This window comes from Opisthorchis viverrini (assembly GCF_000715545.1).
Source record: "Opisthorchis viverrini unplaced genomic scaffold opera_v5_199, whole genome shotgun sequence".
NCBI classification, from domain to species: Eukaryota; Metazoa; Platyhelminthes; class Trematoda; order Opisthorchiida; family Opisthorchiidae; genus Opisthorchis; species Opisthorchis viverrini.
The window spans coordinates 756,891-781,305 of NW_008751857.1; the positions used below are offsets into that span (position 1 = coordinate 756,891).

At 40.5% G+C, this 24,415-nt stretch overlaps 1 protein-coding gene across 1 annotated transcript in view; it reads left to right on the forward strand.

Moving 5' to 3' along the window:
* T265_08095 (hypothetical protein) overlaps window positions 1-24,415 on the forward strand; it is a gene marked incomplete at both ends in the record, with an annotated part of 54,965 nt that overhangs the window by 27,144 nt on the left and 3,406 nt on the right. Inside the window, 6 exons of the mRNA XM_009173794.1 lie at window positions 13,346-13,390; window positions 15,474-15,518; window positions 17,425-17,468; window positions 17,955-18,130; window positions 21,736-21,856; window positions 23,305-23,393. Coding sequence (XP_009172058.1) covers window positions 13,346-13,390; window positions 15,474-15,518; window positions 17,425-17,468; window positions 17,955-18,130; window positions 21,736-21,856; window positions 23,305-23,393 — 520 coding nt within the window. The remainder of the gene's footprint in view (window positions 1-13,345; window positions 13,391-15,473; window positions 15,519-17,424; window positions 17,469-17,954; window positions 18,131-21,735; window positions 21,857-23,304; window positions 23,394-24,415) is intronic.

Consider the following 24,415-nt stretch of genomic DNA (forward strand, 5'->3'; position numbering starts at 1 on the left):
TCTACTTAACTAATGACCAAGATGAAAGTGATTCTTGCTGAACGAACTTTTTGCGCTCTCGGATATCCCAAAGCAGTGTCTCCCGGGAACACAAAATGAGCAGTCTCGCCCTGGTATGTATCCGTTTATCAATGGAGGTGGTCACATTTTATTCACGTTGCATCAACCAACTTCTAGGAAAAACCGGATGAAAGATAGCACCAAACGAAGCTAGAAGACTTGAGTTCCCAGTCAGCTGGTTCACGTTTATCAACTCGAGAAATGACGTAACAAAGCAGCCCAGAGACATACAAAATTATCTCCCTTTGACAAGTATAAATCCCTGGAGATTGCCTAACGTTTAACGTAGCAGTTGAATGCATGAGTAAATCCTATTTAACGGAGTCCGAATATTTCAAGATCATAGGGCAATTTCACTGTGCATCTTCTAAAAGGTTTACATTTGGGGGCTTATTGGCCCGAGGGAAATTAAATGAATAAATGCTTGCCAAAAGTAACTAATTAACCGTGCTCCGCAGCTGACATCTAACATACAAAACGGTCTCGATTCTACTGACTGTTCCTGATTTTTTCTTCGTTGTCGTCCAGCTTAGAACACCAAACTTTCCAGCTTACGTCACTCAGTGCATCGGTTTGCATGGGTTTGCAAACAGATGAGATTTCATCGCATACTATTCTAAGACGTCATCTTAAATCCTGAAGAAGTATAAAGCAGCACGCGGGTACTTTATCGATCATGCTGTGTTCCTCCTGCCCCCAATTCACTTTGCCCACGTATGTAATCAGTCCGCGATTGTGGTCCCTGATTGTTAGTGATCCTGTTTTATGAGTTATTCACTCAGACTAAACAAAGTGGGAGGCTGACTGAGAGTAACGATTGTTGCAGTAGGGAGACTCGTTAACGCCTGTGGATTAGTAGTTCACTTAGACTCACGTAAGCACTTGAATGTGCAATGAATGAAGTGCAGAGGATTTTGCTTGGAATGTATTCTGGCGTAAATTTTCCGCGCCAATGTTTCATCCGACGGGGTAAAAGGTAGCCAGGAAGTTACCGAACGTTCTGTGACAATGTAAAGCTAAAACCGTGGGAGCGTTAAGAAACTGGAGTACAATCTAGTTCCCCAGGTTACGAATGAGGACCAAACATGTCTAGCCACACGAAACGAAGTGATTCACAGTGATGTCTAAAGCACAGTTAAGACAGCTCGGTTTTCCTGGATTAAATTTAGCACACTATAAGAGAAGAAGAGGCCAAAACTCTACTGTTTTTGATCCCAATTTTGTGAGATTAAACCATGTGAATAAACCATACGGCAAATTAAAATTTGGCTTTTTGAATGTTGGACATTGTGGACAATTGTCCCCCTCTAACAGAGAAAAACAAGTAGAAAATGACCGTTTAACCAAGCTTTGTCATTATCTATGCTGCCCGATTCACAAGGCCATAATTCTCACCAAACTTTTTCCCAAACATCAATCGAAACAATCCACTCAGCGATATATTTGGCTTGCACAGCTGAGCGCGAACCTTCGATACTAAGGGTGGAATAAACCCTGGATGTGTGGTGAGGTTTGAGAGCAAAACTTTATCATAATGCAAAGAGTAATACCCGATAAATGTCGAATCCCACTTACGGATAATAGAACACATCGCAAGCCTTGGGTTTCACTAACTTTCATACTCACTTTGGGCAAACCCAATGGACATTTTTTATCCAATAAAGGTGGGCGTACTAGATTAATATTGACGGTACTCTTAGTCAACAGTTTCCTTGGTTGGTATCATTTAAGTAACCCGTTTCGCATTTATCAACGACGGATAAATTTACTAAGAACCACCGGCCTGAGCAGTTTTTCACGCTATATGAATATGTCATCCTGATAAATTTACACGCATTTACATTTTCATTTGAAATGTCATACATTTTCTGCTGTTTAGGTAAGCAAGTAACATATATCCTTTCAAGACAGTCCTTTCTAGACCTCACTGGATCTCCTTTGAAATTCAATCAACTGTTGTGCAAATTTCATACTTCCTGGAATGAAGCTCCGTAGAAAAATACTTTCGGCTCTTAAATATATTTTAAAATTTTTTTTGAAAAATACAGTGGACAAATCATTTCCATTTTCGAACGTTTCATGAAGCCTTTGTTATTCATGTACGTGTCTGTTTGCTTCTAGCTCAGGCAATTCTGAGCATTGTCAGGCACCGTTCTCAAATGTCACAACACTGATCGTGTTTTATCAAAGGAAGTCGTATGTGTACATTCTCTGCGTTATCAGGCTTTCTGGTGTATGCCAGATGTCAAGCTCACAGAAAATATGGACAACCATACCATCAATAACCATGCATTAACAGACCGTTTGGATTATCAGAATGTCAGATTTTTGTAACGTAGCCAACAGACAATGCGTGTTATCACAGACCGGATGCCATTCAACAGACTTTTAGCTCGAACTCACGCGTGCAACATAGATAAAAATATCGTGCTTTTTATTGCTCTTTCTATTGATCTTTCTGTGTACAATTTCAAATCAAAATTAGTTATCCAATGTAACCGCTGTTGTAAACAACTATCAAATTATATAGTATATTAATCTTTCAATCTCTGAGTACCCCCGTTAACAATATCTTATCCAACAAGGCTGTGCTTTCGATCAGATACATCACAACATATGAGGCACCCTTTCGTGTCAACTGAGGCCACAGTTCTGACAGAATACACTAACTGAAAATTCCGAGCCGTGAATCATTGTACTTGTAGCATCTCAGTGATAACTGTTGCTGCGATGTGGACCGAATCAGCATGATATTGTTTACTTCAATATATCTGGTATGGCGGAGAAGGGCCTGCTAATTTCTATCATCATATCAGGTTGCAACCCTACGAGGAAACTGTCCCAATTCACTAGGAATCAAATGGATACACCATTCAAATGTTTTGGGCTAAGGGGTAAATGATGTAAAAATTTGTAAATGGCCTCCCCTGAGAAGGCAATGTTATGTGGAGACAGATGACAATCTACTTTTATCGCTGTATTTTTTGCGGACCAAAGTAGACAGCAGAACAAGACGAATAAGGCTAATGTGAACAAATCCAACAAATCTCTTTATCCATGTGAAATATGGGACCAATCTGAAGGCAGTGCATACATACGCGCTGTTCACTCAACATGATCTCAGTTGATTTCGGGAATGGAGATCGAAGCTGAAAGCCAAAGCCCTATTCTAAGTGCTACCTAAAGTGTTTCTTCCATTATGACCAAACAAGTTCAAGCCATGAACTTTGCTTTTCAGTCCTTGGATAGCTCAAGAACATCGTATTTCAGGGAGAGAGGAAGATTGAAGTCCTTGTCCTCAATACTACACTCTGAAATTTCCATGACTATTGTCTCCTTCCTGTTCTGCTTGGCATTAAGAGTTTTGCACTATCCAGTCGAGTTATTTGCTGCAACATTCCACTGCTTTCTACCCAGTAATGAGCGTGCATTTAAACAAATTTTGAGGTGTCAATTATATTTTAATTCCAGTTTTTGGCTTTATCAGGCCACAAAATTAAGTAAAAAAGTGCTATATAAAGGTTGCTTAAACAACGATTTGAGTCTCAATGTCCGTTGATATTTTGCTACGTCAGCAGTGTGCCGTTCACTTGAACCCCTTGTTTTCAAAACGTACACGATCCGCTCCGTGTGAATTAATCCCACAACATGCATTTCTCACCACTAATTCACGTGCAATTATTTGTGGATGAATGATGCAAGGACCAATTTAGTCTGTTTCGACATACATCGTAATCCTTACTCAACAAGGCGCGAAACAGCTTAAAATGCACACATGTTAGGGAGGCTTAACATTTCAAAGACACTGCTTAATGTTGCCATCTTGATTATCACAGAATGTGAGAACAACCAAGACTGCTTAAAATAAGGCCTCGGAATTCCTCTGAAGTTTCCTCAAGCGTCCCATCACAATTTAACTTTCCAAATAAATTTTCTTTTTGAAAGTTCAAGAGTGCTTGGCATGAGCGGAAAGAACGCCTCAGGACGCACCAGAAGTTTTGGCCTCTTGCCTCCCGGGCGGGTTTTTTACCGGGTGAAGTATCCGAAACCCTCGCCTGTCGTCAGGCCTGTGTACCTGAATTTCATGAATGATTCTTCACGTCTCCATTTTCTGGAATAACAGAAGACAATTCGCACCAAAGTCAACGGAGTATACGAATACTATCAACGTTTAACACCTTGTAGAGATATAAACAGACATCAGCTCTTATTCCATTATACACGGATATGGCAAACCGCCTGCGTGTTTGAGTTGGGATGACCGAGCACAGTCGGTCGCACAATCTGCTCTACCAGAACAGCCTTGTGCTCTGTAGCAATCCAGTTTTATCACTTTTGTTAGGCGACCCCCATTAGAACAAGGTTGGCTGTTTATGGGGCTGGTTGAAGCAGAGATCCCTTGTGATTCCCTAATTAAAGAACGCCACATTGACTCAGTAACCGTTGCGAAGTGGAACCTGCGCAAAAAACGAAACACATCTTTAGTCGACAGCATATATAACAGTCTAGAAGTAACTGACTACCAGACAATTTACAACGTCCTTCTCTAGATAACATTATAATCAGGATTTTCGCCTAATTCCACAGATAGCGCAGACTCGCTTGTTGTTGACCCGTTAATTTACCTGTACATAAATTGATTGTTGTTTAGTGGTGTTTTTTCATTCGCCAAACGGTGCCAAAGGCAATTTTTTGTAACTAGCACACCAACCGCTGCATGTAGATGCTTCAAATGTATTTACTCTAGGTTTACCTGGTTAAACATTTGTGCGCCACAATACTTGAAGCGATAAAAATATCCTGAGTATTTTTGTCTTTACAAATTCCTCTCTAGTGAAGAGTTCTCTAGTAAACGCGCGACAGAGAGAAAGACATTTTCCCAAAAAACAGTAAGTACCTGCTGAAGAAGAGTGCCAGGAGTATTGACCTACACTGGACGCAAACCAATGCATGATGCACCCTAAGAAAGATTTTCACAAAAGGTGGAATACCTAATTTCTTGTTGTGGTATCTTACTTAGATCATTAAAAAACAGGTTTGATTAAAACGAATGATTCTGCACTACCCTCTCTTCATAATAAACTTCTGTCTAAAAAACGCATCAGAGTTTTTGGAAGGTATTGACTTTGCATACTATAAGTAGGAAATATCATCCCTAGAAAGAGCTTCGGTGAAGAAATACTTCAACCGTAATCATTTGTTTGAGGCAATATTTCCAATGAGGATTTTTCACGCTTATAAAAGCATCTAGTGGAACTACAAGAAAAGGCGCTTACTCAATGAAAAGAAAACGACTTTTGATTAAATTTGGCTACTTTGCTAAAAGAAGCCGAAATCATAGTTCGAGCACATCTAATTCTTTTTTGAGAATTTATACACCTTAGTCCATTTCTTTCTGTGGGGTGATTGTCTTAAATGCTGTCAAACAAAAATTTTGTCCATTGCAGAACGAATAAGAGTAAGAACTGCGCAAAAGCAAAATAACAGTCCAGCAGTACTGACAAGGAACAGAAGCTCAAGCGATGAACTTTTGTCCGAGATCAAGAAAGACCAACACTGTGCTCTCTTATCTGTAGAGTAGATTATCACTTAAGAGACATAAACATGTTTCTGGCACTATTTACACTTTATTCCATTATTGGTCCGACTTTATTTTAATCTGACGTCAGAAATTTATCTTCAAACTCTGAAAGAAAAAGACTGATGGGGGGACAAAATTCTTATGACAATTATAAAAGAAGTACATGGTAATGTGAATTTTTGAAATGAACATGATATTACTACCTCATTAGTAACGACGGGATTCCCTCTACTCATTCAGAATACTCCGCCTATGCAATAATTTCACATCGGTTCGAATGACATACTTTTCTATTCAGAACTATGGTGGAAGGATATACGTTCAAGGAGTACTCGTTTGTCTTTGTGTCACGATATGATAAGTATGAGTAAATAGACAAGACTTTTGCTCCTGGTTGACAAAACGTCTGTCGCCTTTGCGTACTTAGTATAACAGACGGAAGTTTGTGGCATAATCGGTCGCTTTTTATCCCGCTCAAAAACGAAAAACCTTAAATTAGTTTAAATATGTCTCACTTGTTTAATGCTTTTGTTTACCTAACTGCGTATTGCCCATTATTCAGATCGAACAAGTATATTTCTGCTGAGCAGCAGAACCAAAAACTGGGTAGTAAAGTTGCCCAACTCACGCAACCTCACAACATACGGCGACGGTGTTGCACATTTACATTTAATCAAATTTAGTCAGTTCCTGTCTAAGAAACGCCACGAAGTCTAGTAGCACCACCAGAAACTAGATCATCTCTGTGACAGTCGACTTGTGAACACAGTGAATGTACAAAGAAGAGTGCCATCATGTGTTTCATACCTGAAATAGAACTCACCATTTATTCGTTGAAATTATCAGCGGTTCTTTTCTCAACGTAGGGAGCTAGACTTCAAGCACCATTGCCATGAACCGTCTCTTGCTTAGGGCGCTTCCCGATTGCCCTTGGGTGAATTACTTTGTGATAACTCAAGCTTTTGACGGACTAGGTGAATGCCGCATAAGAAATCATTTTCAGCTTAAGAGTACATACTCTCATTATTGATCGTTTGGTCCCGGCTCTTTGGTAGATTTTCGTAGCGTATTGTGGATTTTGCGCTTTTTTGTTATCAATTTTGACTGGCACATTTTCTTCTTATGTCAAATAATAATGCAAACTGGTTTTAAGAACCTACGGGAATGTAAGAAGCTTTTCAGCTTTTGGTTTTCTCAGTCCTTGGTTTACAAAAATTGATTGATTGTTTGTGGTAACCAAACTTGAAAGAGGTTTCCTGCCGCAAGTAAAGTAGTGATGCACTTAGTTTGAATGTGCCGTCACTACCAGACATCCAGTGAATAACGCTGAGAATTCCGGTTTGTTCACTTTTCAAGCCTTACTTTCTCTAGAATAACGCGTTGTGATAGCAAAGGTCAAACACGTTTTGAATGATTATTCCTGATTACTCTTACATTTTCAAACTGATCGGTAACATAGGTCCTCTACAACATACTGCAAACATTGAACTGAGGGGAAGAAAAACAAGATAAAAGCAGCCGATACATGTAATTCAAATGAATGAAATAAGCTCTCCGTGATGTATTTGTACGCTTGTGCACAAGTACGCATGTACAAATGAGACCATAAAAAGGTGTTTTACGAGGTTCAGAAAATTCATCTCCATTGTGCAGATCCAGTAAGGCCTCAAAGTGACCGGAAAATGCCAGTTGCCAAATGTGGTTCAGAATCTTTTTGCTATTAACCTTTGCATCCACATTTTTGATCTTTCCACTACCGTGAACTAATTTTTCCAAAGGCGCCCTTAGCCTGATTTACATTAAATGGAAGTGAATTTGGTCTGAGTTTTCCAGAGAATGATATTGTCCGGTGTGTGATTTGGCCCACGAACTGCCATGGGTACACATTTGAGGAAGTGGCTTCAAGACAACCCGGAAAGTTTGGGAGTTTGTCATGTCAGGGAAACTAGTCTGTGCTGCAAAGCAGAGAATCACTGTACATTTGTTTTATCCCTACTGTGAATAATCAGCGGTGTGGATGATCAACAGTGATCAACCTACGTTTATAACGGGAGGTCGGAGGTTCGAGACTCCCTGGAATTTCGTGCGATGTAGATTGTTTGGAATTTCCAGTAAGGATAAAAAGGCTGTACTGTGCAGTTGGGCTTTTTAGCTCAAACTAGCTTCACTTGCAGGACGACATCTCCATTGAAAACCCGTTCATCCTTTTTCAAATTTAAATTATACCTTGGGCTACTCATGGTGTACGTTGCGGCGCACCAGAAACTAAAGTCATCTAGATTTTGATCCCATTCATGATGGCTTATTATGGTATAACGCAGGTGAGATGGATTGCACAACCACTCCACTGATGATCATTTACGATGCTGACAATCTGATGAGATGTTTCAAACGTGAATTTTTATTTGTCTTTTAGGCAGTTCTGCCATGTGACTCTTCTAAAAACGGCTGCACTGGCGTAACATCGCCAAAGCCAATCTTGTCCAATACTTGTTCATTCTGTCCAATAGGCAATCTTTTTGTTGTTTTTGGTCACATGCCTTCGCGACCAAATTAAAACTGTAATTTAATAATAACTTAAGCGTTTTAACCGCACAACATCGCTCGTCTTTTCACAACTAATGAACCAACAAACACAACAACAATGTGGTCAGCTGCGTGATGAATTTGGTTGCATAATCTGATACAGCTACTTCCACATAAGCACTGTAATGGAATTCGCAGCTATTGTGGTACACGGACGCCTGACAAAGAGCCATTTTTTAAATTCGCCCTCAGCCACCGTTTTTTCGGTTTCCGTCAAGGGTTTGTGGCAAGTCACACGGTCGGGCAGATGGGACGAAAAGCAACGGTTTTGTTTAAACAGTAGAAAAGATGGTGTTTGTTTATTCGCTGAGCTCTCGACGTGAAATCACCAATGCGTTGTGAATGGAGGTGCGTGAATTTGTGTGCGCAAGGGTTGATAAAGCGTCTGTGAACGCAGGTCGATGGTCTGTTCATTGATGCTAGTGATCCTATTGCCTTGTCAGTGGACTTGTCCCATGATTGGTTCAAATCGCAGTGGCCATGAGACACAGCTCTCTACGTTCACTCTCTTCACGTTCACTCTCTACGTTCACTCCGCCGTGTCCTTCTGCGTCTAAATTGAGCTCTGTTTGTTGATCCATTGGTCTATTGGCTGAGTGGACAGTTCCTAGTTCATAGCAGTTGCTAGACAGAGCATATTTCCGTATACCACCTGACTGGATTCTTTGCTTCTCAGTTTCTCCTGTATCATATTTTATGCGAAAAAAATCGTCATGTTTCCTTGGATGAACTTGCGACCTTTATTATTATTACGAAAGGATAAAATGGATAGTGAGTCGTGGCTTCTGAGAGCTGTTATATTTCTTCAACTATACGGAGAGCTTTCTTCTAGCCTGTCTAGTGTGATATTCGATGGAGGCCGTGCGGTTGATTTGGATCACGACTGTTTTACCTGCATCTTTGTCAAAACTGTCCTTCTGTATTTACAACCTCTCTGATGCAACATATTGGTTGAGATGCAAGCCTTTTCCCGGAAATGTGTTGTCATTCTCGTAGTATGGTAAACTGCATAGATGTGCGTGCGAATCATTCAGGCGCTCAATTTTGAAAAATGCATGCTGGAATAATTTTAGTCCTTCAGACTGCGCTCTAGAACAGTAAGAATAAAAACAGATATAGATTAAAGATTGTCAAGAAAAAACCGCAAGAACTTTGGCTTTGAACTGCTTGGTATTTTACTGCGAGATCATCTTTGCTCTCAGTCTTCTTTGAAAAATTACTGTAGTTGATTTCCCATATACAGCTACCAAATCAAACTGGGTGTCCAATTTCCTTCCCATTTCAATGTTGAATTCTTAGTCTTTAAAATTTTCACATTCTGAACTTTGGCTTTACATCTCTTTGATAAATTTTGTGAACTAAATGCTTCTCCACTGGTATAGAATGTGATGGATTAACCATAAACATTACCTAAAGAATCACTAGAAAACCAACATGATTGGCGTCAAGCTAATAACCGCGATAAGTTTACACAGGTGTCGTCAGTGTAAAGCTAGCTGAATTGAAAATTTTTCCAAAGTAGTGGATTTTGGAAACACCTTTTAGTGCTCAAGAGTTACCTTTTCAATCAAAAAAACTTGGGCGATTTCTTGAATGGCACATTTGTTTTTCTAAGTGCACGGCTTGCTTCTGGTTTCTGATGTATTTTATAACGTTTCGTGGAATACCTTACACTGATTGCCTCACCTTGTGGTATTATTTACTGGATTTTTTATTCCCAACGTAAACGATGAATAAATGCGGTGTCTATAACTTACTGGATAAAAAATTATGCGTATGATATTTCGTAACTTGGGTAGCCTCGATGATGTGTGTTTTACCCTCCCCGAAGTCCATTGCCGAACTTATCGAATTTCGTACCTGTCACATTTTCTCATAAAAGGTTTGTTTGTTTAGAACAATAACGTGGAATGAATTTGAAGCGGCCATGCCAAAAACCTAAAACAGCCCCAATAATAAGCCATTATTTTTTTCATACCCGCTAGAAATTCCTTCACACCACAAGGTTTACAGCTTTTTAAGCTTGGGGCTAGAAATGATATCAGATAACCAGGTGTCTGGGTAAAATGGAAATTAAACGGTCACAACTCGTCTGGGTTCTCCTACCTGCTGACACACCTGTTCTGTTTCTCTTCTTTTAGATGGCTGAGAAAATCGTTACCCTTGCTTATAACAAGGGTGTGAATTTTTTCGAAACCAGCGAAGCATACGGTAATGGCGCGTAAGTCTGAAAATGAGATCTTTGTGTTAAATGTTTGGAAAAATAATCCATTCTAGTGTTCTATTTATATACGAATTACTGAAAGAGCTATCAGCAACAAGCCGTTCAACTACAAAATGTAGTAGTCTAACTAATTTGAAAGCGCAAAATAGAGCTTTATTTACCAAAATCGTGTTTGCTTCGGTTTGATGAGGTCCAACACTAAACAAGGTTTTTGATAGGACCTATTACCCGAAACTTGCATCAGAAATTCAACTACGTTTATGTAGTTGAAACTAGCATGAAGAATACAAACGGATAAAATAGCATTGATCACTGTGAATGTATTCAGTTACGTCTGATTAACATATTGGTTTGTAAATTGTTGCTTTAGACCGACAGATTGTTATACACTATTCTGCTGTATCCCTCACTGTTTTTGAAAGCAACCCATTCAAAATTAGTGTGATTTTTCGGAGAGTGACTAGCAGCATGCCCGTCAGTTGGATTTTAATGAGTGGTCTGCGGGAAAAGGTAACAAGTGCCATACCTTAAGCAAAGCCAATCTGATCTAAAAGATCAAGAGTCGTAAACCTCCTCTCCAAGATCCAGTTGATCGCACCGCTAATTCGCTGCTCGTGGCCGAATGGGGAGGCCGCGCGTTCTGAGTTAAAGGAGCTTCGAGAAAAACGCACTGATGATTTCAATAAAACTAAAACGGATTTACAGCGCTTCCCAGCTTTTCAGCTTGAAATAGCTTCAATTCCATGAAGAAACCTCAACTGATCAGTTTTAAATTTGCTCTGAGGGAGATTGGGTTCCCAAGATCAGTGGAACTTCCATCTGAGGAGTCGTCAATCTAGGAGTCAGTCAAGGCGTGACCAGGTGATGTGGTTACCGTGATTGGTTGGTAAGTAGCGCTTCACTCGGTGTAAAGGGATTTAATCACAGTGCTGATTAGCCACTCGTGACCCAACGGTTATACATATATATGCATGCATAAATATATAATACTCCCCTTATAAATGTATGTACTCAGCATGTAGAACGTTGAATGTCATCTTTATGTAAAAATGACCCCACGTCATACGCACCTCCACAACCAAATTTTCACAAATGGTACAACATCTCATGTGCAGTTCGTTGTTGTACGTGAGTTGGGACACTGTCAGGGCGACCACACCTTGACAAGACGTCGATTAGGATCCTCAACCTAAGCCTTTGGCTCAAAATCCTAACCGCAAGGCAGCGGTGTTTGGCGGGAAATTCAAATGCATTACCACTTTTAAGAACAAGTTGCACATGTTCCAACCTCAAACATGGAGGACCAGGAGACTGTGTTCGTCATACTTCCAGCCATCGACCAACCTGGTGTGAGAGACTCTGTGAGTGCTGCGGAGACAGCTCCCAGTCTCTTCGTGATGGCACAGTTTCTTCCTGATGTGCAGCTTAAGTGAGATTGTCGAAGTCAGTGCTTAACGAAGTTTGCATTAATAGAAAATTCTTGAAAAATACTGGCAGGTCAAAGAAATTTGACGATTAGATCTAATAGTTCACAAGACAAACATTCATTTTGTAGAAGGCAGTTTTCAAGTCTTAGTAGACTGTGATTCCAGGCACAGTTGAATTCGTAAAAGCGGGATATTCTATGGAAGGTTTAATCAAACGACACGATAAATGTGATCCATTTTACGCATAACTACATGCTAAGGTTTGGGGACGCAACCTACCCATGTAGCTAAAATCCGCTTCTCGATAATGATGACCTGATCACATCGCGGGACCAGGAGGAGTTCAAAGTCAGAGCTTTCTGGAAAGCATACCAACTAATGGACGTGTGAGAGGCTAAGTTCAAGGATTATATGAAAACCAGTTGATGGGACGGCACCCTAACGAATCAAAGATTAGAACAGCCTGCTCAAATAATATACTGGGTCTGTGAGCTAGTGGAGTGATGGAAGTAGTGAAAGAGGCCGCGCTATCATTGTGCGGACAAATGTTGACCAAGTGCTCCTCTAGGCTATGAGTCATCTATATTTTTGTGGCACTTATTCCAATATTTGGCAAACAAACCAGAAATTGGATCTCCAAGACGCTTCCTTTGCGCTACGAGCCCAAACTAGCCAGGTGTGAAAGGGAGTGCTAGGCTCCTCTTCAACGAATATTTCATCAGACATATTAGTTTAGTAGTTGATAACGCTGATATCCAAGTGAGACAGCGTTCTTCCAGTGATAATGCGTAGTGAGAGGACGGAAAACATTTGAATATCAAACTCTAGCGTATGGGGAACCGAATCGACCACGCCTCAAAAAGTGGGTAGAAAAGAAGTAATGATTTATGTAGACGATATGGATAAGTTAGTCATTACCCATACTTAGAGAAGGTTATTCTGCATTCAAGGCTTATTACAAGGTTGCTACGACCTGTTCGGGAGCCAGCTGCACTCTTTGAACCATTTCAGTATCACATTGCGGGTCGACGCTTGAAAGTCAACCTTGGAATCAGAATGAACAAGAATAGAATAAGCGAGATATTCCAGTGTGACTAGCATTAACACCATTTCGAATTGTAAGTGAGATTCCGTCTCACCCACTCAGAATTTGTTGCCAAAGTCACCAACAAGCTTGAGAAAAGCTCGGAAAATAGCGCCTGTTTGGTGAGATTCAAGAACGGTAAAAAGGTGAAGCAGATTTTATAGATAGCATGAAGGGTGCACCGATAAAAATACATCAATATGTAATTGACCCAAATAAACAATCCGATTTCATGTGGATGCCGTTGCAGAAATCGTTAAGAAAAAGCTAAGTCCTAAGAATTTTTTTCGGATAAGCGTATGACAGCACTTTTAGCTGAACGACCGTTTAGAGGAAAACACGGTAGTCAGGCTGTTTTGAAACGTCTCTGTTCTCCGTTGCAGCGCTGAACGCACTCTTGGAAAGATACTGAAAAACAAAAATTGGAGGTGAGCTAACCTGGTTTGAGTGGCATGCAATATCACGTATCTTTTTCCGTCACATTCAGCTTCATACCCCGAACGGGTGTTCTACGCACTCATACTAATTGACCACACAAAACGCATGCAAAGCATCCTGGAACTTGGGATTACGGAGTTTCAGTTGTAGTTTGTTTGCCCGCTAGTTTACACAAGGGGCTGCGAGAATTGTGAATAAACTGACGACAGCATTCGGCATCACCCTAGGCTCGTCCGTGTTTGCGTCAGACTGCGTTTACTCCGGAGCCTGAAAAAACCTCTGACACCAGCTTATGGACCGCCTCCCCAAAATAACCAAAAAGGCAGCCTTACTGTATGGTTGTAAAATGGGTTGCTCTATTCTAAATATTTTGTATGTTCAGGCATTGGTTCCTGGATGTCTCAACGGCCACCCTAATCAAGGAGTCCCTAAGTCAGTGTTTACAAACGATTAATATCGCTAGACGATCATGTCTAATGAATGTGCTGTGCAGGATAAACTGCCATATTTCGGAGAGATTGCTGATTTCCTGCTACAAATTCTTCTTGAGGATTTAGTTAATATGGATAAATCCCAATATATGGACGCGAAATGGCAGCAGAACAAATAGTTGAATATCTTTGAATCTCCACACTTTCATGGTTAAGCTCACATGACTAGATTCGCACTTGTTTTGAAGATTCCTGGGATGTACCGCCTAAATGATCCCAGAGTCTAATGTTGCCATTTTCGGTTTAATTGCCCGGTCCAGCCCTGTCTGCTGTTGCTGGGTCAGGTTCACGAGGATAGATGTATACATTTCGTTGGGTTTTACTAAACCCTCCAGTGTCCCACATCTTCGCCAGCATGATTATTTCTGTAATAATCCTGGTTTTGTCTGTCATCTGCATTCTCTGTACTGGTGCGATTGAAAAGCCCAGCAAGTTTGTTTTGACGCAGGATCCATCTGAATCCAGACCTTGAAGAGTTTTCTGTAGCCTTCTGAGTGGTGTGATCCATCCAAACAACATGCTGCTATATGTCGAATCTACTGAGGCGGACCTATGCAGTGCATTTGTCTGAAACAGTACGAAAGGTCTAGCCGGACCCAATTGAATCTTCCGTCCAAACCCCACTGGTATGAATATGACGGTAGTTCACGAGTTTAACTTTAAGGAGAACGCGAGCTTGAAAGAAACTTGGGGACTGTCCTCCCCTCCCCCAAAAGAGGAGAGAAACCAATGGTGGGCTGTCGACCAGTGTTCAATAACTATATGTGTATTGTGTTTTGTCATAAAGAATGATCATTTGATTTTTCCACATAACTCTAGTTTCGGTCAAGGATGAACCCGCAAAATGGTTCCACACTTTCCTGCATTTATCCATTGACTGACATTCATTAAACGTGGCAATTTTGTATAACAATGTGGTCTGACCGTTGGAAACGTTTGATTCGGTGAACGTCAAAAACAAACTCTCCGGATTACATCGCACTTCCTGTTTCTCTCTCTCTCTTTGCCTTAATTTAATGACACTGGGAAAAATTCAGGAGTTCCATCTGTGGCATTTTAACATTGGCTTACCACTGAAATCGTCAATATTTGTTTACCGTTATATGTAATCTCTGACATAAGCACACTAGTGCAGTTGTAGTGAAATTGAAGCTCCACGTGATAACAACAAGTTTGTCACGAAAAACGCCCGTTGAATGCTGTTGTGTTTGTTATGGCTTGCATAATTTTTTTCCTTTCAACGTACTCACAGCATTATGGACTCGATTTGCTTTCACGGTGCTGCAGTGTTAAATTTAATTTGGATGTATTGTGTGACGACTCAACCGAAGTATTCCATCCAACTGCACGCTTGACAGCTTGCCGGTGAGAATAATGTCCGCAGTTGCTGGAGTTTTCAAAATAAACCGGTGACGACTGGCGTTCAGTAGCCGTGAAATTTGCTTCGTGTTTGCGCTTGGTTTGCTTGTAGTCCCACGAGGGTAGTTTACCACTTAATAAGATGAAACTTAGTTTGGTAACTGTTTTTTTTGTTTTCAAATGAGCTTACATATCGTGCTCTGCTGTTACATTTTGTTTGTAGGCGGTCAAGCTACGTTATTTCCACACGTCTGTCTCGTTCTGGAGAGTAAGTTGTTGTTCTCTTTATCGCTTTACAACACCTAGAAGCCCCGGAACTAACGTTCAGTCATCCCATAAATTTGGTGCCCTCTTTCTGTTCTGGACATCACAGCACGAATAACCGCCATGCGGTGTATATTTTTGCTGACTTATTATTCAGACACTAGACCGCTCGAGTTGACACCATAAAACTTGCAGGTAAAATCAGCGGTGATTTAGTGCCGTGTATCAAAATCCTACGGTTCTACTTGAATCTGAAAATGACAGGAATATACTTTCTAGTTCAGCTCTATGCTAGAGTCTTCTGGAGAGTCATGACACCATTGTTATAGCAGGAACGTCCGTATGGCTTCCGAAGCTTGTTGCTTCTTCCTTATTGATGTCGTTATGCAGTACTGTGGGACAATATTTCTGGTTCAAGTAGAGTAGATAAAACAGCTCCAAGTATTATCTAAAAATGGAATCAAACTTTATCCACACCAAAGCTGCTCTATTAGCCGAAAAGAATGAAGGATTTACATTGTAATAGGCACGATTATGTGAAACACTCTGAAGAGAACAATTTCTCCAATCGTTTTTTGCAATGTAAATCCATCGCAGTAGCTGAATCAAGCGCTAAGAATTTCAGACAATCGTTGCACGCGTGACTGACAATGTCATCTGCATTTTTTTCTTCTCAATAAAACACGTAGTTCCGTACACACAGAATAGCCCAAACTACATAGAGTGATGGCTTGTTGTGGAATACAGCATACTTCACGCCCTAGTGGCAGTTCGCTTCAGTTCAGAATGGACGCATGTGCAATAATACACTATCTTCTTTTGGGTACTTGAGCCGTTTACCATTATTTGTTTACGTCGTCTTTGTCTTGAGCTACACGGTAGCTTTGTTTTCCTTTGTCAAAAGCATGTTTTTATGCTCAAACTGTCTTGTTTCCACAACAACATAGCTGTACACACTGGCAAAGAAAAACAGACCTACCAAAGACTTGTGAACCCACAAACTCTTGGCAATTAGCAGGCATTCCATGTAGTTCAAAACAAAGCTCATGTGAATGAATACTGCTAAAATGCTCAAGAACTCAGAAGATGAAATAATAATAAAAACATTTTCCCCACAAAATGCTGCCCCATTCAACCTAGGTAAGCCATAATATATTGTAGGTTCACTAATCTAACAGGTCGTTTTATCTGTAAAACCCTAAGAATACACAAAACAACAATTTTTATTCTCTCGGGTGTTTCATTCCCTTTTCAACCTTTTGAATAATGGTGCATATACTATTATTATTTGTGAGTGCCCACATTGAGCCGGACACGTTTAGCATTGCGCTCACCTTTTCATATCTTTTATTCGACCATACTTGTTTCGATCAATTAAAATGATGTTTTGTTGCACCAAGACTGCTTGAGGACGTGTCGTTCACTGTACCTACTCCCATCAGAATATTTATGCTTCAAAATTTTCTCTGGATGTAGCCGTTAGCTGGTTGATAGGTTAAATTGTCCGAGGGAAACCTCAGCAAACCTAAGTGACCTACAGTAATCGGTCTCGAAAACGCTAGAATTATGATGGCAAACAAGAAATCTGCGTGAATTTTGCAATACTATAAAGAATTGTGATTCGTTGCCACGCTCATCAGGTCATTATGGTTATCAGAGTAAGGTGAGCTGAAAGTCACACGCGGTTGTTTTTATCTCCACAAACTGTTCGCCACCTTTGACATTTTGGATGCTGAGGGCGTTAGAAAAGAACTTTGAGCACCGGAGGCCACAAGTGCTTCGCTTGTTTGAGGAAACTAAAATTGCCACGAGTATCCCTCGTGTTCTCAATTAACATAAACTTTATACCATCACCATCAACTTGAGCTTGAGTTACGTTGTTGCCAAATGTTTTTTTTTGCTTTGCCTAGTGCAGTGACCGAGCAAGGGATCTCTCGGAAACGACTTGTTGAAGGTAAGCAAACAAGGCCGCTTTATGTTTGTGATTCTATCCAAATGGTAGTGGGTTTTCTTGTTTCGTCCGTTTGATAATGGAATCATGGAAGGCCAACAGAAAACTTATCCAAATGACTTCCAGACCTGGGGATCCCATTTTCCGTTACGTCACCATCCCATTCTAAAACTTTTGAGATCCGAAGGAAATGTACAATACAAAATTCATCTGTCATACAGATTCTCGTTTTTGGCTTTGTAACTGAAACCGTAATCAAGGAGTTAGTGCAAAAACGGTGCGCAGATTCTATGTGAATAAACCCTGAACGAAAAAAAGCGCATCGTATTATGTTAGGACTACAACATATGATGTTCTGGACAAATTATTGTAAATCACGCGGGATACAAAGTTCAAGTTTAGGGCCCACATTGCGCAAATGTAACTTGAACGACTGTTCACAGTTCAGAAATAATCAATCAATTTGTCTTTCCTGCTAAATTCTTGTAGGCCTCCGGGGTTCTCTAGACCGTCTCCAGCTGGAATACGTGGATATCATTATCGTTACCAGACAACCGGATACACAAATCCCTATTGAGGATGTTGTCAGAACGTGTACACATCTCATCGAATTAGGATGGGCATTCTACTGGGGCACTTGCAAGTGGACGCCTGCAGAAATCATGGTAGGTTTATGATTGGTATCTGGTCGAACAGCGCTATTTTTTCGGGTGTTTGATATAATAATGGTGAAATCGGTGAGTAATCGGTTCATTGAGTCGAATTCAGTTGGAAGTTGAAGATGTCAAAATATTGTATAAGTCGTGCTCGTCGGTTTTCAACTCAATAGATCGGACTGCATCATCAAGTGATGAGCTGAGTCACTTTGGTTGTGGTTGTACTCAGTATAAATAAGATCGGAAATTTCATGTCCCGACATCAGCTATACCTCATTCCTCGTTGAACTGGTGCAGGATCCAAACTGGATATTCCAGCTATTCAAACTTAACGGAATCTATGAGAACGAAGAAGGTAGCAAAAAAAGCTTGTTTTCTGTGATTGTTCATGTTGGCTAGTACATCACAAATTTATATGGTAGCAGAAATCACGTGGAATTCTACCGAAATGTTGGAATTTCGGCCGTCCTGCAGTCCGAGCTCTGTTTCCTTCAATCAGAACTAGATATTCTGTTTCCGGACGCCGTTGTCAGATGATCGTCTTACATACTTGATTAGGTGCAGCTGAATGTGTACTAAAGATTGCTCGTTTGGACTGATATTGCGTCTTTTTGGGCTCAATTCTCAGGATTTTAAATGACCGATTCAACCGAATCTCTGTAGAGTAAAAGTTATAAACAGTGCAAAGTGTCTTCATTAAAGCATCAATGCTCTGCTGTAACAAAGTAGTAAATACAGAACAATAGATCTGAAACACCAGTGTCCACATGCAGATCGCGCGTTTACAAACGATTGTAATCTAGTCGATCGAATGCAGTTTGGGTTACACTATCATGCTGTTGACATGCTAGTGCCGACGAAGCTAGTGCTGCCACCATTTAACTGTACTCAGAATGTCTGGTTTTAGTGTTCCCTGTAGGTTGACACAAGACATGCTTCAACAGCGTGCATAACCGCACCAAATTAAGATCCCGTGACTAGGCGTCCGAACGCTGAACTTGGCTTGATAAGTTCAAATATGGCCTTCATATTTTTGGCCAAGGGGCGCTCCGACTTGTCGAGATGAGTTTTTATCACTGGATCCGGGAAGGATATTCCCATAGCTCACAGTTAGATAGCGAGTGAACAAAAATGGCACTAGGAAAAACCTATTTTAAACAGGCTGGAGGCGATTCCTCAAGCGCACACTCGGGTTTTCACACCAAGATGACGGGCTCTGCTTCTCATCGCTTTACACGGTACCCTCATCCTGGACTTTGGCACAAAAATATTTGCAACTGCAGATGAGTTCGGGAATAACTACAAGGTGGTACTGAGTACACGTGTCAGAGCTTGAAATCATGCAATATTGATGACTTCATCAAAGATTTGCTCCACAATTTTGCATTCTGAATGTGCAAAGCCAACCCCACATTTAAGTAACTGGAGTTCACGCGCTCGTTCTGTCGGCCGAAAGACCGTCACGCGGTTTTCAATAAAATGGTGGCAGCAGCAAATGTTTTTGGATTATAAGCTTTTCATGGACTCAACCTATAATAGTTATTTAATTACGACCTTATTCAAGTGAGCAGTAAGCTCCTTGTTCCCAATGGTTAACGATTTGTATGTCTTCTTTTTGTCTGTCGAAATCTGTGTTGCCAACGCTGGCTTGCGTAGATTGCTCTATCCCTCGACTACAGCGTTCCGCCGGTGGCCTGCCGATACGAAACACATGCGTTCACATCAAATGTATTCAAATGCTGTCCACTCACGACGACAAACTTTTGGGTTTCTAAGTGGATGCATGCATTTCATAGAAAACATGCGTTTAGGTAATTTTACTCTCTTCCCGGTTATATTTAGTGGTGGTGTATAATTTCTCCGTGGAGTGACATCGTTTCATAAATCATTTCTATAGATAACGTTGGTCTGAGTTTCTGCAGTGAAAGATTTTCCACCAAAACTTCTTTCCTGAAATTTCGCCAAAGAATAATTCATGCATGTTCTTTACGGATAGTTCAGGACTATTCATCTACGTGGGCCAAATCGCAGAAATTGCACCATTCAATCATGTACTGGTTATCCCCCTATTGCAATTATTTACTTGATGAAACAACTTTCCATCAAGTTTTAGGCAACTCAGAGTGGAGAACTACTTGTCCTCTCGTTAGTCTAACGTGTGCGAAAAGGTGAAGGAACATTAGGATCTACGGAGTTATCATTTTGACGAGGCTGCTGGTGGTATTCTTTTGTGTGCTTTTCCTTGATGGAAACAAAATGCAAAAAGCTTACCGTCAGGTTGGCTAAATTAGCCTTACTCTCCAACACTCCTGAAAAATAAAGTCAAGAAAAACATGCAATCCTTGCACTAAAGAGCGTTCACTTTGCTAACTATCATGAGATATTCTGCACTAGATTCAGGAATTTCCGCACTGTCTCCCTGTTATGTCCTCTTCAGCAAGCACAGTCTGTGGCCCGACAGTTCAACTTGATTCCTGCGGCAGTTGAACAGACAGGATTTCACATCTTTCAACGCGAAAGGTTACAACAAATGCAAGAGATGTGCGTAAAACTTAGTGAGTTTTTCATTTTATTATTTACTCCGTGAATCGGTAGATTTCGGAATACAGCTACGTCTAGGGGTGAGGCTAATACTTTTTTTGTTAGGCATCAGTTAGACCGTAATTCGATTCATTTAGGCTTGAAACGCTCAAATAGTTGAACACGTTCTTGGAACAATCATACAGAGATGATAATGCGCTAAATTAGGCTCTTTGTGGTTAGTTTTGGATTATCCAAAGTTTCAGTTAAATGGAGAATCGTTCATAGCAGAAGTTGGTTGAGACGCTCATACTACTGATTCGATTGAAGTTATTATTTTCTTACTCTTCTTTTATTCTTGGTTATGGATCTCGGATTGGTCACCGGTACACCACTGTGTGGGGGTATCCTCTCTGGGAAGTATTGTGATGGAATTCCCACATATTCACGAGCCTGTTTGCCCGTAAGTTCTTGCACTGAATGAACATACTAAACGACTAGAAAACATAGACTTTGACAGACTTGTAGGTTGTATTTGTAAGCAAAGCATGGACTAGCAAACAATCTACTGGATATCGTGCAAGACTTCCTCAGGAAAACTTTGTTTCCCTCAACAACCCCACTTGGATCTTGCACAAAAATGCCAGCTTAGAAGAGAGGGCTGGATTACCTGTATACCAATGGGAGACTAGCCTAGAAATGAAGCATAGTTTTTTTCTTGACAAACATGTGTTGTCGTTATTATTTCACACTTTATTACGTTGCATTGTCTGCTTTGAGCAGACCTTTGAACACACCCAGATGGTGCAAGCATATCCTTTTACCACAATAAGAAACGAGCTTTAGAAGGTCCGCAGTGTCATCAGAGGATATGAAGGAGTCTCGGCAATATGTTTTCACAACCGCCATCGTCTTCACCACAAGTGCTTTTGTAAAATCTTTTAGTCACATTTTAGCCACCGATGGCTCCTCCCACAGGAAGAGCGCAACCAGAAAGCGCAGTTAGACATAATGAAAAATGAAAAATCTACTTGAAAAGAGCTACGAAAAGAGCTGTATCCAACTTGTTGATATTTTTTACTTTACTGGTTTAGGGGCACCAGGCACTGCTTGAACACATACTTAGTCCCAAAGGCAGGATGCATCAGACGCAAGTGAGGCAGTTATGTAAATTAGCCAGCCGGCTACACTGCACCTGTGCTCAACTTGCCATTGGTAAGTCATACTTTACTGTACTTTACTGTAAATCGCAGTATCTGATCGGTTACTTTAAATCCCGTGGTTAAACCTCCATTTACAATAGAGACCGACGACTATGCATGTGAATTTAATCAAGTTACGCTTTTTCCTCAATCATTCAGATGACGTTTGATCAGATCGGTTAACCGGTCTGATGTTGTATTTCAAGTAGGTATTTAGACTAAGGTATACCTTTACTGATTCCGGTGAGTTTTGCGTGCTGTTAGTGCGGACTGTTAAAATATACTGTGCTCATAAGACTCTCATGTGTTTCGCGTAGTATTCGTGAAGCTAAATAGTTCTCGATGCGTAATGACGCCAACCATTCCAAACTCAACTTAGTGAGACTCCTCCCCTGACACACATTTGTACACCAATTTTGTTAAACACTCAAGTAGTTCACAGCCGAATCTTTTCTTATTATACTGGTGAGCAGATTCAATCTGGAAGACATACTCTCATAGTCTGAATATCGTACCGAGTGAGATATGAGGTCATCTTTGTACACTGTATAAATTTGAAGAATTTTATGATGAGATTCGCCTGATTCTCGATTGAAAACCAAATTGGTGGGAAAATGAGTGTAGTACACCTTCAGTACATGAAGAACATGAGGCCGACTAAGACTACTTTATGTGCCACAAGGATGATGAAACCAGTCGTGTGCTGTCGAAAAGCGTTCAGCAAACTTATGAGTAGATTCCACCAAATCCAATATCATAAGCACTTAGTGCAATCCGAGTGTTGAACCTTCAACTAGGAGCTTTCATGACAGAAACGAAAGAGAGCAGTAATATTAAATATAACAAGATGAAACAAGCAGTAAAAATGAGTGCAAAACTGAATCCACTGTTTTCCAAATGGTTTCTACTAAAGACAACTATCGGAGCTATTGCTTGCAGGCTAGCGACTTTGGACATCAAGAAGCAACATAATGTTATTATTAGGTGATCATTGCTGTTCACTTTCTCTCGGCTAACCACCATTAGGCAAATCTGAATCCCAAAACCAGAAGTAGACTATGATCAAACTTAATACCGGCTTGTCTTCACACTGGTTTAGAGAAAGAACTTACGAACTGGTACCTTTGCTGCCTTGAAGGCAAAAGATACCAGAGAGGAGAGAAGAGAATAAACGGGGAAACAAAAGATGATTATTGGGTTTGGTATCTTGTGTTATGGTGCGACAAGCTGTTTAACGTAACGAAAAGGATAAATTACAAATATTGGGTGAAATCAGACGTGTTATTTTAAACTAAAGAGGATTAAGATTCCAAACACTTGACGATGTGCAGTTAAAGTGGTTAATCGATTTGAAACCAAAAATTTACATTCATATACCATCATGTTTCGAAGTTTAGTTGAAAAGCATTTATAGAAAAAACACTGCACAATGCTTATTGTGATTATTTTTATCCAAATCAGCGTGGTGTCTGAAAACGCCAACTTTGAGCTGTGTGCTACTTGGCGCTGCAACAGTGGATCAACTACAGGAGAATTTGGAAGCCATCCAAGTGAGCAAGATTGTGTATTTTTAAAAATATAATCAAATATATGGACAAGAAAACCAGAAGATTTCATAACATTTCATTGGTTGCACGCACCTGAGTTCGATCTTCCCTAAATTCCATCAAAAAAGACAAAGAATCAAAGTTGCCGTGCAGGTGGCAGAAAGTATTCCAACATTTGAATGAATTAATACTGTCCAAATATTTCTCGGTCACATGTTCGTTGTAACTGATTTGAATGAACTTTGATGTACCGGTGTTTTAATGCTGATGGCCTGAATGGCTAAACTGAGGGTGTCATGTATCTTGGCTATCCTGGACTGCTGCTATCACGTGAAATAACAGAAAGCCCACTGAATCCGGTAGTAAAACTCCAAGCTGTAAGGGATAAAGCAATGTAGATGATTGGTGTATATAAGGCTTCCGGGTAGCTTATTCACCGCTTTAAAATCTTACGGCAAAATTTTAATTTGGACGCTTAATCACCATCACATATAAGCGCATGTTCTTCACACTGTCGTCCTTGGTGGAATATTTTCACCTGAAGAAGGTTTTCAACCATCTCTCCAAGAATCACGCACGCGTCTGCTACATTTTCCATTTACTCGCAAATATGGCGCCTAAACAGACTCAAGATTAGGAAGAGTGGATCACCAGAAGGTTGCCGAACAGATCAGGAGCAACTGACGTTAAAGCACACCTCATGAACGCACTTGGAGTTTACTGTCAATTACATCACATGACTGATGTACCATCTGGCAGTTCTGAAGAATTTGCAGCTAAGATGCCTTGCACAAGTTTTGGTCTGATAACTCTCCCTGTGTTTGAATACCTTTTGTTAGTAACTGAAGTTGTGGTTACTTCTTAAAGGATGCCTTTTGAAACAATTGAAATTGTTGAAGGGGAGCGACATAGGAATTGGCAAGCATAAGAAAGCAAATGTAGAAAACTTCGAGAGACGCACATTTACAATGCACAGGTTGTAAAAGCTGAAACAAAGGTTGTTAAGTTTAAAGGTTCGCCAAGGT